We start from the raw sequence: 12,193 nt of genomic DNA, 5'->3' as shown, positions 1-12,193 counted from the left end.
TCTATCTATTTTCTGATTCTGGATCTTGAAACAGGATCCCAAACACCAACACTGACTTAATATTCTTAACACACCATTTCTACTATTTCTTCAGGCTACCCACAGAAGAGAAGCTCTTTAACCACTCTGTAACCAATGCCACAGACTTCCCAGAAAGGACTGTAGTACTTGAAGCAATAGTTGGCCAGGCTGGGCTGCAACTGGGCTTCACTAACTAGCAACTTCCCAGCTCAGGACCTTGCCTGGGTCCTCCAAGATTCCCCCTTTACTTGTCACTCTTCCCATTTCAGTCACATAGCCACCCACGTCTAGTACTATCGAGGCCTCTGATCAAGTCCCCATGCTTCACTCTCCAAGTCTGCTAAGGAGACAAGGATCCTCCATTTGGTAAAATATTAACTACACTCTGTGGCCCTCCTTTGACTTCCAGGGGGACACTTCCCTTTCCCAAAGTCCTTATCTGAGCCCAATACCCTCCACAACCAACACTGTTCTCCTTCCCAAGACTCTGCTGTGTTCCTTTTTGGTGTTGCCTTGGAATCCCTGATGATGAGAACTTTTTCGAATGAAACAATGGCCCAATGACAGGGAGTGAAAGGGTATTTGGAGACAGGAAGAAGGAAAGAAGTCTTTGGGTGGCTAAGATGTGTCCAAGATGTGCCTGGTCATTGGAAACTGGGCAAAGGAGGTCAGACATTTTATACAGTGTCTCCGTCAAAATTGCAAAATGAGGAAAACAGACTGTATGAGTCAGTTAGAAAGTAATATCTAGGATAGATGAGAAGAAAGACACTGCCCATAAACTGAATCAGAATGGCATCATTTGAAGGACCAAGGACAAGTAAAATTAGGTGACACTTCAGAGGGAAAAAATAACAGAGACTGTGGGTGAGAGTTACGGGGTAAGAAAGAGCAGGAACACACAAGATAAACCGAACACCTCTGGCTAGGGGAATGTCAGAAGGTGGTGTGAAGGACACACATGATGTTTACCGCTCACTGAAAGCCAGTTAAGAAAGGCCACATACTGCATGATTCCAACTACAGGACATTCTGGAAAAGGTATAACTAGAAAGAGTAAAATAACCAGTGGTTTCCAGGAGTTAGGGTGGAAGGAGGGGAAAAACAGGTGGAACACAAAGGATATTTAGTGCAATGGAACTACCTTGCATGATACTATCATGATGGAAATATGGCATTATACATTTACCCAAACCTGCAGAATGCACAACACCAAGAGTGAACCTAACATAAACTATCGATCTCTATTGGTAATGTGTGGATACAGCTTCACCCATTGTAACAAATATACCACAGAATACAAGATATTAATAACAGAGGAAACTGTGTGTGTATGGTGGGGAAGGGTGATTATAGGAACTCTGTACTTTCTGTTCAACTTTCAGTAAACATAAAACTGCTCTAATAAATAAAATTTATTAATTAAAACAAAACAACAACAACAAAATCAGAAGCAGCCCAATTAGTTGGGGTGAGGAACATGTTCTAAAATTGATTAATTGATAGATGCACATGCTGTGAATATACTAAAATCCTTTGCATACTTTAAATGAGTGAATCGTATGGCATGTGAATTGTATCTCGATACAGCTATTAAAGAAAAAAAAAAAGAGTTCCAATCAGGCTGAGGACATATAAGGAGGTGGACCTATGGGATGGGAAGAGGTGGGAAAACAAGTCTAAGAATTGATTTAGTAGGAATCCTTTTGGAAGGAATAGGTCCTTGCCATTTCCTAGGATGCACAAGTTCTCACCACACCTCTGGATCATCTAGAAGTTGTAGGAATGTCCAACACAGACGAGGGATGGACACCCAAGTACAGGGGAAAGACCAGGTGTGACGGAGAAATCTGAGGAGCTGCTGCCCTGGGTGGAAGTCAGGGTGAGGGACCAAAGAAAAGAGAGGGGCACAAGGACGTGGGAATAGATGGAGAAGCTGAGGGGTGAAGATCAAAGGGAAGATGGGAACAGAAATGAACCCACACATGAGAAATGTTGGGACAACAGTGACATGTGTTTTTCATCGATTGGGGGCAGAGGGACAGGCCTATGTGGATGAGAATGTGGTTGCCTTGGATGCAGGGAAGCTCCGTGCTCCTCCTCCCCTCCTCAGACCCAGGGTCCTGCAGGAAACAATCTCACCATGTTAACTCACCAGGTCTCTGGCCTGCACTCACCTCGGGGAGGTCCCTGTCCTGCCCTCCATGGGTCTTGTCCTTGCTCCAGCCAGCTGATCACATCCGGTTTGGAAAGCAGAAGCCCTGGTCAATGGGGGAAAAACACAGGACTTTGTGCTCTGCCTAGCGGAGGAGAACTGTGTCCTCTGGCCCAGCCCTCGGTCCCTGGGGTCAGATGTGGATGAATTAGGAGGGCCCTCCACATCCCAAGGAAACTCCCAGCAAAACGCTTGGCTCCTTTCAGACGGAACGAGTGGCAATATTCAGGATCTGTATCTCAAAGGAATCCATTTCTGGAATGCTCTGGTGCAGCCCAGGCATACCCTTAAGAAGAGCCAGAGCTTTGAGTCCCTGAAGCAGAAAACTGCTGTGATGGGCAGAGTTTGTCTTACCCAGAGAGACCAGGTGGCTGCAGGTCTCCAGAGTCACGTTGCGGTACAGTCTCCTCTGGGCCAGATCCAGCTGTCCCCACTCCTCCTGCGTGAAGGTCACAGCCACGTCCTTGAAGCTCACAGGTGGCTGAAACATCACCCGTGTTACCATGGGCCTCCGCCTCCCCAGTGTGGAGGTCAGGTCAGGGGGATAGGGAAGCACTGGGAGGGAGCGGACGTGGGCTCAAGATGACATCTTGAGCACTCATGGGGTTCCCACCTTTGGGATCAGACACAGACCCAGGCCCATGGTGTTTTCACTTCTCTCTGATGTCTCATCTATCACTGGTCACACTAGTGCTTCTGATTTTTTGTAGTAGGAAACAATAGGAACCCCACTCAGAGATCCCCACCCGTAGCTTCTCTACAAAAATCACAGACTTGAAGTCAAGGAGCTTGTTCTAAATCAGGGATCAGGGATCAGGGATCAGCAACCTTTGGCCCACAGGACAAATCAGGGCTGTGTGTGTGTGTGTGTGTGTGTGTAATTTATTTATTTATTTGACAGAGGGAGAGAGAGACAGCAAGAGAGGGAACACAAGCAGGGGGAGTGGGAGAGGGAGAAGCAGGCTTCCCTCCAAGCAGGGAGCCCGACGTGGGGCTCGATCCCAGGACCCTGGGATCATGACCTGAGCCGAAGGCAGACGTTTAACGACTGAGCCACCCAGGCACCCCAAGGGCTATGGTATGTTTTTAGAAGGCTAATGCCATAAGCTGAATTGTTTCCCCTCAACCTCACATGTTGAGGGCCTACCCCGCAAAGTGACTGTATTTGGAGACGGGGAATTTATAGAATTAAGGCTAATGGAGGTCATAAGGGCAGGGCTCTCATGCGATGAAATTGGTATCCTTATAAGCAGAAAGGTGACACCAGGGGCCTCGCTCCCTGTCGTGTGAGGATCCAGAGAAGGTGCCATCCGCAGGTCAGGAAGAAAGTCCCCACTAGAAAGCAACACTGCTGGCACCTTGATCTTGGATTTCCAGTTGCCAGAATTTTGAGAAGATAAATGTCTTTGCTTAATACCACCCAGTGGTATTTTGTTATGGCAGCATGAATGGACTAACACAGGTAAGAACTGAATTGTACATTTTTAAACGACTGTGTGAATAAAGAATGAGACAAAGACTGTGTGTGGCCCACAGAGCCTAAAACAGTTCCTACCTGGCCCTTTACAGAAAGCGCTGGGTCAAGCCTGCTCTCAAAGAAGGCTGAGAGGCAAACAGCCATGTGTCCTGGCCTTGGGGGGCCAGGCCTGAGTTGGCATCTCAGCTTCACAAGTTACTTGATGGACACATGGACACATCGCTGAACTCCTCTGGCATGAGCTGCCCTCCCTCATGGAGGCAGCCCCCTGCACCGGGGAGTCTCACAGGACATGAGGGGAAGTAACCCCCTGGCACCCAGGAAGCACAAAGACAATGTGTGTGGTGACGCTACATGAGGTCAGGGAGCCGCCCCCTACCCCACTATGTGCTGCACTGTGAGCCCTCGAAGGGCAACTGTGGCACTTGAAGGGGACACTCTGGGCTGCCCTCGTGAGTAGTCTTAGTGAGGGTCAAGGGCCAGGGTGGCTGAGTGGGGTATGGAGGCTTAGTTCTGCCCATCCTCAAGAGCCTGCTGTGCAGCCATCACAAACAAAGTCTGGGCCAGAGACCTGTCCCAGGGAACCAGGTGTGGAAGACGCATGTTCAGTCTGGTCCTAGGAGCTCCTGGTTCATCCATACAGGGAGGTGCTTATCTACAGGGAGCCTTTGGCTTTCACGTGAAGGCACAGGGCAGCATTACAGTGCTCTCATGTGCTGGCCTGAGGAGGTGGGTGCTATTCCTGGGCCCTTTTTTTTTTTTTTTTTTAAGATTTTATTTATTTATTTGAGACAGAGAGCATGAGAGGGAGGAGGGTCAGAGGGAGAAGCAGACTCCCTGCCGAGCAGGGAGCCTGATGCGGAACTCGATCCCGGGACTCCAGGATCATGACCTGAGCCAAAGGCAGTCGCTTAACCAACTGAGCCACCCAGGCGCCCCCTGGACCCATTTTTATAGCTAAGGAGACTGAGGCAAAGAGAGAAAAGGTCTCTAACTCACCTGCGATGGGACCACGTTGAGAATGTGCTTCCATTTCCTCCTCATACCTGAAGAAGCTGTCGTGAGCAGGGCAGAGGTCCTCAGGAGGCAGGGCTGGTGAAGCAGGGAACAATTAGGAATTCACCCCACCTCAGTAAGCCCACATGACTGAGCCCACTCTCAACCCCTGACAAAGGAGAGCGCTGCCAGTGCCCTCTGAGGAACATTCCCTTAGAGTATGAGGAGTTGGGAGACAGGGCTCTGACCAAGTGCCTTAAAAAGTCCCAGGCTCTGAGGTCGGCTGTGGCAGCCAAGCCAGTTTTCCAGATGTGGAATGGGCCAGCCTGCCCAGATCTGAGCCTAGGGATGGACCTGGGCTATCCCAGGCTCAAGGAAAATGCCCAGGCACATGTGCGTATATCTGAACTGTGAGCCCACGGATACACAGCCATCCCTCAACACCCAAATAATGGACTGGCCAGTTTTTCCTGTCATTTCAAGAGACTAAATCGGGGGAGGTAGAAGCAGAGTTAAGACAACAGTACAATTTTAAAATATCCCAATGAAACATCAGCCGATGTCTCAAGAAAACTGTACAATTTCTGAATACCAGTGAAACATGAGCTGGCTTCCCAAAAAAAAAAAAAAAAAAAAAGATGCACAATTTTTTAAGTATCACAGTAAAACATCAGCTGGTTTCCAAAAATGGGGTTGGAGGGGATGGGGACAAGGAGGATGAAAATCCCCAAGAGGACAGCTAAGAGCACTCTGTTGGGGGGTGCTGTCCCAGGTGCGCACTCCCCAAAGCCACTCTGAAGGTGCAGGATGCTGCCCCATTGTGTGTGGGGGGCACACCTATCATCCGATACTTTACTGGACTTTGTCATTGCTTCCCACACTCTACTTATCTAATAGCTTGGCTGCAGTCCTGTCACTGTCCCACTGAGACAGCCAGGCAAAAATCCTGCTACATCCTGCCTTAAACCCTTCCCCATATTTACCTCCTGCTCACCCACTTGTATCAAAAGCACATCTACACCTGTGTGCACACACACCATCTATCTAGTCACTGGTCATTCCAGATGACCCAACATTCCAGAAATGTATGCTGCGTTTGTGCATTTGTTCACACGGAGCTACTGCTCATTCTGCCAGATAGCATCTTGCATCTGTATGGTGCCATCCAGGTCAGAGAACCTTGGACCCTCACCCCTCTGAAACAGAACAGGTATCATCTGGGCTGGAAGCCCAGGGAAATCCAGGCCTCTCATTCATTGCTTCCAGGAGGCAGACACTTGCTATTCTCCCAGGACTGAATGCTGGCATTTTTCTTATTCTACTTTCTCTGTAAAACTCATTTCCCTGGAGAATCAAGAATCAAGTCACATATCAGGGCAAGTGTGCTCTCTCTCCATGCCTCACGTTTTTGGCAGTTCTCACCTTCGCCTTCAAGTGTTTGGGTCAGTTCCTCAACCAGTGTCATCTCTCTGAGCTTGTCCAGGTGCTGGGGTTTCTCTTAGGTCCTGAGCTCCCTGGAGAGCGTGTTGGGGGCCACTCCTGGCCAGAGCCAGCAGGCGCACAGTGCCTACAGATGGGCCGGGACCTCAACACTTGCAGCTGCTAAAACCACAAAAGCCCCAGAGGCAGCTTCCCACTGTGCTCTCTCGTTTCCAAGACAATCTGTTTTGAGAACTCTACTGCTTCCAACACAGCTGGGGTCTGAGAACTCCTTTCCCAAACTTAATTCTGCAGACACTCTTTTCTGGCCATCACCTTCATGGTGGGTCCCAACCTCTCTTTGTCACACAAACCTAATATCCTTCAGGCAAAACGAGCACTCAAGTCCTCTGAGAATCACCATAGAAAGGAGAGTGCTGGGCTACCTGAGTGGCTCAGTCAGTTAAGCGTCCTACTCTTGATTTCAGTTCAGGTCATGATCTCGGGGTCATGAGACTGAGCACCGCGTCAAGCCTATGTGTTGGGCTCTGCACTGGGTGTGGATCCTGCTTAAGATTCTTTCTCTCGGGGCGCCTGGGTGGCTCAGTTGGTTAAGCGACTGCCTTCGGCTCAGGTCATGATCCTGGAGTCCCTGGATCGAGCCCCGCATCGGGCTCCCTGCTCCGCGGGAGGCCTGCTTCTCCCTCTCCCACTCCCCCTGCTTGTGTTCCCTCTCTCACTGTGTCTCTCTGTCAAATAAATAAATAAAATCTTGGGGCACCTGGGTGGCTCAGTTGGTTAAGCGACTGCCTTCGGCTCAGGTCATGATCCTGGAGTCCCTGGATCGAGTCCCGCATCGGGCTCCCTGCTCGGCAGGGAGCCTGCTTCTCCCTCTGGCCCTCCCCCCTCTCATGTGCTCTTTCAAATAAATAAATAAAATCTTAAAAAAAAAAAAAAGATTCTTTCTCTCCCTCACCCTCTGTTCCCTCCCCTCCCTCCCCATGCATGCACTCTCTAAAAATAAATAAATAAATAAACTTTTAAGCAAGCAAGCAAATGAATAAACAGAGGAGAGTCCGGAGTAGCCAGTTCACTACTGAAGCGGAAGACAATGGCTTCCAAATTCAGGGTTGTCTCTTAGCTTGGCACTCAGGCCAGTCCAGACAAGGCAGCAATACCCATGCAAGAAATGGAATGCCCAAATGATTCCAACAGCTGTCAAATAAGAAATTTGGGGGGGGGGGGGGGACATTTGTATCCCACTAAAAAACGTTTAAGACAGAACATAAGTCTGTGACAAAATGTTCAACTTCCAACTCTTAGAGCTGGTGTACACATTTACCTGACTCCCAGCATTAACTTAAAAGAACAGAACCACCCCCATACCAAAAAAGGTACAAGTTCCATCCATCCACAATGACGCCGGAACGTCCACACTGTCCACAGCACACATCTAACATATGAGCGTGCATAACACGTCGACTCAGCAGGCCTGGGTGGTCCATGCCCCACACATTCCAAAGGAAGGCCTGTTCCCGGACCAGCTGCTGGGAGGTAACCTCTGAGCCCCTGGGGAGATCCTACCTGATAAAATGTCTGTTTGCTTGGGGAAACCCCTACAAAGTGAGTCTCAGGCTCAACTAAAGGACCCACAAAGAGAAACCTCTCCAGGAAGTGTGAGAAAGTTGGCCCTTTCTGTACAGCAGTGGTTCTCAACTGGGGGCAGATCTGCCCTCAAGGACATCTGGCAACGTCTGAAGACATGTGGTTGGGGCGCCTGGGTGGCTCAGTTGGTTAAGCGACTGCCTTCGGCTCAGGTCATGATCCTGGAGTCCCGGGATCGAGCCCCGCATCGGGCTCCCTGCTCAGCAGGGGGTCTGCTTCTCCCTCTGACCCTCTTCCCTCTTGTGCTGTCTCTCACTCTCTCTCTCAAATAAATAAAATCTTTAAAAAAAAAAAAAATGAAGACATGTGGTTGTCACAACTTGCAGAGGCCTGAGTAGAAGTACGAGGCAGTACTCAACATTTCCCCTACCAGAGGATGACTCTGCTTCCAACATCAACACTGCCAAGGCTGAGAAGCCGCTCTACAAGGGCAAGGCCGTGTCCCGGGAGCACGAGGACTCCAGCTCTGGGCCAATCTCACAGATTAGCAGAGCTGCAGAAAATCTGGCTCACTCAGCCCTTCTTCTTTTCTTTTTTTTAAAGATTTTATTTATTTATTTATTAGAGAGCGAGCGAGAGAGAAACAGCATGAGAGAGGAGAGGGTCAGAGGGAGAAGCAGGCTCCCCGCTGAGCCGGGAGCCCGATGTGGGACTCGATCCCAGGATCCTGGGATCATGACCTGAGCCGAAGGCAGTCGCTTAACCAACTGAGCCACCCAGGCGCCCCAGCCCTCCTTATTTTCATCATCTTCTCTTCCTGAGTAAGATGGAAAACTCAGAAGCTACTCAGGACAGAAATGACAGCAAACTTTGAGGACACTCACCTCTCACTCACCGCAAGGAGAACCCACACAAAAGGCTGTCGCGCACCAGAATGCCACTAAACCTGTGTCCACGCCATCCTTTCCTCGTCTGCCCGTGGCACAGGGCACCTGTCTCACCTGATCCCCCTCTGCACACTGATTAGGGTTTTGCAGAATTTTTGACCATGTCTGTGGTTGGCTGGCTAATGGCCCCCAAAAGATTTCCATGTGCTAGTCCCCAGGACTTGTGAGTATGTTACCATGCAGGCAAAAGTGACTCCAGAGACGTGATTTAGCTCAGAATCTTGAGATGGGAAGATTCTCCGGATTTTCTGGTGGGCCTGATGTCAACACAATGATCCTGATAAAGAGGGAGGCAGGAGGGTCAGGGACGGAGGAGAGGTGATGGCGAAAGTAGAGGCTCCGGGGCCACAAACCTACACGTGGTCTCTACCTGATGCACTGCAGACCGACCACTCACGTGTGTACTTCCTAACCTGGAAATGTTTGACTCTCTGATCTTCACACGTGTACTGAAAATACAGGAGGTTGAGCTGGGACACCTGAAGTCCTTCTCGACCCCTCCTTCACTCTCACTTGTCACGTTCAGTTAGCTGCAAAGACCCAGGGTCCCCACGTTTCAAATATCATGTGCCTCTCCACACCCTTGGTCTCTGACGTCTGGCCTAGCCATTGCTTTTTGCTCGGCCTGCTGGAGAAGATCCGACTGGGTCCCGTGGCCTGTCTTTCCCCCTTCTCCCAGCAAGCCATAGGGACCACGGTAGATTGCAGCTTCTGTCACTGTGTGGCAGGTTCCCACTATCCTCAGGTTAAAGTTCAAATTCCTCCACAAGCTCTGGAAGTTACTTTCTGGATTAAAAGTACACACATGGAGCGCTGGTTCAGACAATGAGTTGGGAAAAACCCAGTCTTTTCTCCTGAATTTCTCCTTTACTCCAGTATTCCTAACACTTCTGACCCTTCTGCTCACCAAATGTGTGGGTTTTTTCCCCATACCAAACACTTCTCTGTGACACCAGCAGATCGTATCTCACTGGTTAAGGGCTCACTTCCACAAGACTGCCCACCCACTTCAGATGCCAATCACAAGGAGCAGGTCCCCAGGTTACCCACAACTTCTGACTTAGCTACAAAGTGAAGATTCCCATGACCTCCTCCTCCTTGGATCCAATTATTTGCTGGAGTGGCTCACAGAACTCAAGGGAACATATACATCTGCCAGTTTATTAAAGTATACGATAAAGGATACAGACGAACAACTAGATAAAGAGATACATGGGGTGAGGTCCGGGAGTTTCCCGAGTGTAGAAGTTGGGGTGTCACCTTCCAGGAATGTGGACGTCCCTCTGCCCCTCCCTCAACTCATGCTTGTTCTCTCCCTCTCTCACTCATATAAATAAATAAAATCTTTTTTTTTTTTTAAGATTTATTTATTTATTTGACAGAGACACAGCGGGAGAAGGAACACAGCAGGGGGAGTGGGAGAGGGAGAAGCAGGCTCCCCGCTGAGCCGGGAGCCTGATGGAGGGCTCAATCCCAGGACCCTGGGATCATGACCTGAGCCGAAGGCAGACGCTTAACAACTGAGCCACCCAGGCGCCCCCCCCCCCCCTTTTTAAAGATTTTATTTATTTACTTGACAGAGAGAGACACAGCGAGAAAAGGAGCACAAGCAGGGGGAGTGGGAGAGGGAGAAGCAGGGGGAGTGGGAGAGGGAAAAGCAGGCTCCCCACTGAGCAGGGAGCCCGACGTAGGGCTCGGTCCCAGGACCCTGGGATCATGACCTGAGCCAAGGGCAGACGCTTAACGACTGAGCCACCCAGGCGCCCCTAAATAAATAAAATCTTAAAACAAAACAAAACAAAACATGTAAGAGACACAGCAGGCACAAAAAGCAGCACTGACATCTCTATGGATGAGCAGAAAGTAAAGCAAAGTGTTGGTGGATGTGGGGTCTGGTTTCTGCAGCATCGGAGGATGAGCCACGCTCTAGGCTGGGCTTTGCCGGAGCAATGGCCTTAATCGTAAACCAGAGCCACAGTCCCCTTACCTTACTTGCTGACAAATCGGCTGACAAACCCTTCCACGGATGAGCAAGCTGTGTGCCTGGTGTATTAGTTTCCTGTGGCTGCGGTAACAACTTGCCACAAGCACAGTACCTTAAAACAACAGAAATTTACTCTCTTACAGTTCCGGAGGCCACAAGCTTTTCTGCTGCCGCTTTTCTTATTTATTGCTTTTTATCTCTGTGGTTTGTTCTGAGAAGTGGGTAAGCTGAGACTTTAAAACCTCTAGGAGGGCCTTCTTAAGTCATCATTTTCTTTTAAAAAGTCACCAATAGATAAATGCAAAGGGTCTGAATAGCTAAGGCACAAACAAGGGAACAAACATTCAGGAAGCTGTCCAGCCTCACCAGAAAGGAAGACTGAAGTGTGGTGACAAGAGCTATTGTGAAGAGAATTCGTTACAAATGCAAAGCAATACATAACAACAGTCTGAATTATCAAGAGCCTGACTGCAGGAATCCCACCATCAAAAAGACAGAACAGGGGCGCCTGGGTGGCTCAGATGGTTAAGCATCTGCCTTTGCCTCAGGTCCTGATCCCAGACCCTGCTCAGCGGGAAGCCTGCTTCTCCCTCTCCCACTCCCCCTGCTTGTGTTCCCTCTCTCGCTGTCTCTCTGTGTCAAATAAATAAATAAAAATATTAAAAAAAAAAAAAGACAGAACAAGTTTTAAGTATAAAGATATTGATAAAATGAGGGGCGCCTGGGTGGCTCAGTCGGTTAAGCGACTGCCTTCGGCTCAGGTCATGATCCCAGGGTCCTCGGATCGAGCCCTGCATCGGGCTCCCTGCTCCATGGAAGCCTGCTTCTCCCTCTCCCACTCCCCCTGCTTCTGTTCCCTCTCTCGCTGTCTCTCTGTGTCAAATAAATAAATAAAAATATTAAAAAAAAAAAGACAGAACAAGTTTTAAGTATAAAGATATTGATAAAATGAGGGGCGCCTGGGTGGCTCAGTCGGTTAAGCGACTGCCTTCGGCTCAGGTCATGATCTCAGGGTCCTGGGATCAAGCCCCGCATCGGGCTCCCTGCTCGACGGGAAGCCTGCTTCTCCCTCTCCCACTCCCCCTGCTTGTGTTCCCTCTTTCGCTGTGTCTCTGTGTCACATAAATAAATAAAATCTTTAAAAAAAAAAAAGATTGATAAAATGATAGTAAAAAAAAAAAAAAAAGGATGTGGCCTAAACTTTAGTGCAATATCACTAAGATAAAGACATTTTTTAGGGATAAAAGTTGGGCTGTAGGAAGATATAATAATCTTGACTATTCATTTGCCCAACAGATACTATAGCAAAAATATAAAGCAAAAACTTGGTAACATAAAGATGAGAAAAACCACATGGGAAACGTCAACCTACATTTTATTTTTTATTTTTTTAAATTTATTTATTTGTCAGAGAGAGAGAGAGAAAGCATAGCAGGGGAAGCAGCAGGCAGAGGGAGAAGCAGGCTCCCTGCCGAGCAAGGAGCCCGATGTGGGACTGGAGCCCGATGTGGGACTCGATCCCAGGACAC

At 49.0% G+C, this 12,193-nt stretch overlaps 1 protein-coding gene across 12 annotated transcripts in view; it reads right to left on the bottom strand.

Annotated features, from left to right (window-relative positions):
- The window catches only part of ZNF544 (zinc finger protein 544), a 44,749-nt gene that overhangs the window by 12,644 nt on the left and 19,912 nt on the right, over positions 1-12,193 (bottom strand). For 5 of the 12 annotated variants that reach the window (XR_010407959.1, XR_010407960.1, XM_064580231.1 and 2 more), the window contains 4 exons: positions 8,857-8,957; positions 4,713-4,805; positions 2,591-2,717; positions 2,199-2,282 (listed from right to left, as the gene is read on the bottom strand). Coding sequence is in view for 10 of the 12 variants with exons in the window: in XM_064580231.1 (XP_064436301.1) it covers positions 2,199-2,282; positions 2,591-2,717; positions 4,713-4,805; positions 8,857-8,859 (307 nt within the window). In the remaining 2 variants the exon portion in view is untranslated. Of the gene's footprint in view, positions 1-2,198; positions 2,283-2,590; positions 2,718-4,712; positions 4,806-8,856; positions 8,958-10,667; positions 10,777-12,193 lie in introns of all 12 variants that reach the window. The other 7 variants (XM_064580234.1, XM_045892369.3, XM_064580236.1 and 4 more) reach the window with 6 other exon arrangements.

The sequence above is a fragment of the Mirounga angustirostris genome, unplaced genomic scaffold, assembly GCF_029215605.1.
Source record: "Mirounga angustirostris isolate CCGP_5_RB_7025 unplaced genomic scaffold, mMirAng1.0.hap1 SCAF_16, whole genome shotgun sequence".
In the NCBI taxonomy this organism is placed as follows: domain Eukaryota; kingdom Metazoa; phylum Chordata; class Mammalia; order Carnivora; family Phocidae; genus Mirounga; species Mirounga angustirostris.
This window is presented reverse-complemented; position numbering and strand designations above follow the sequence as displayed.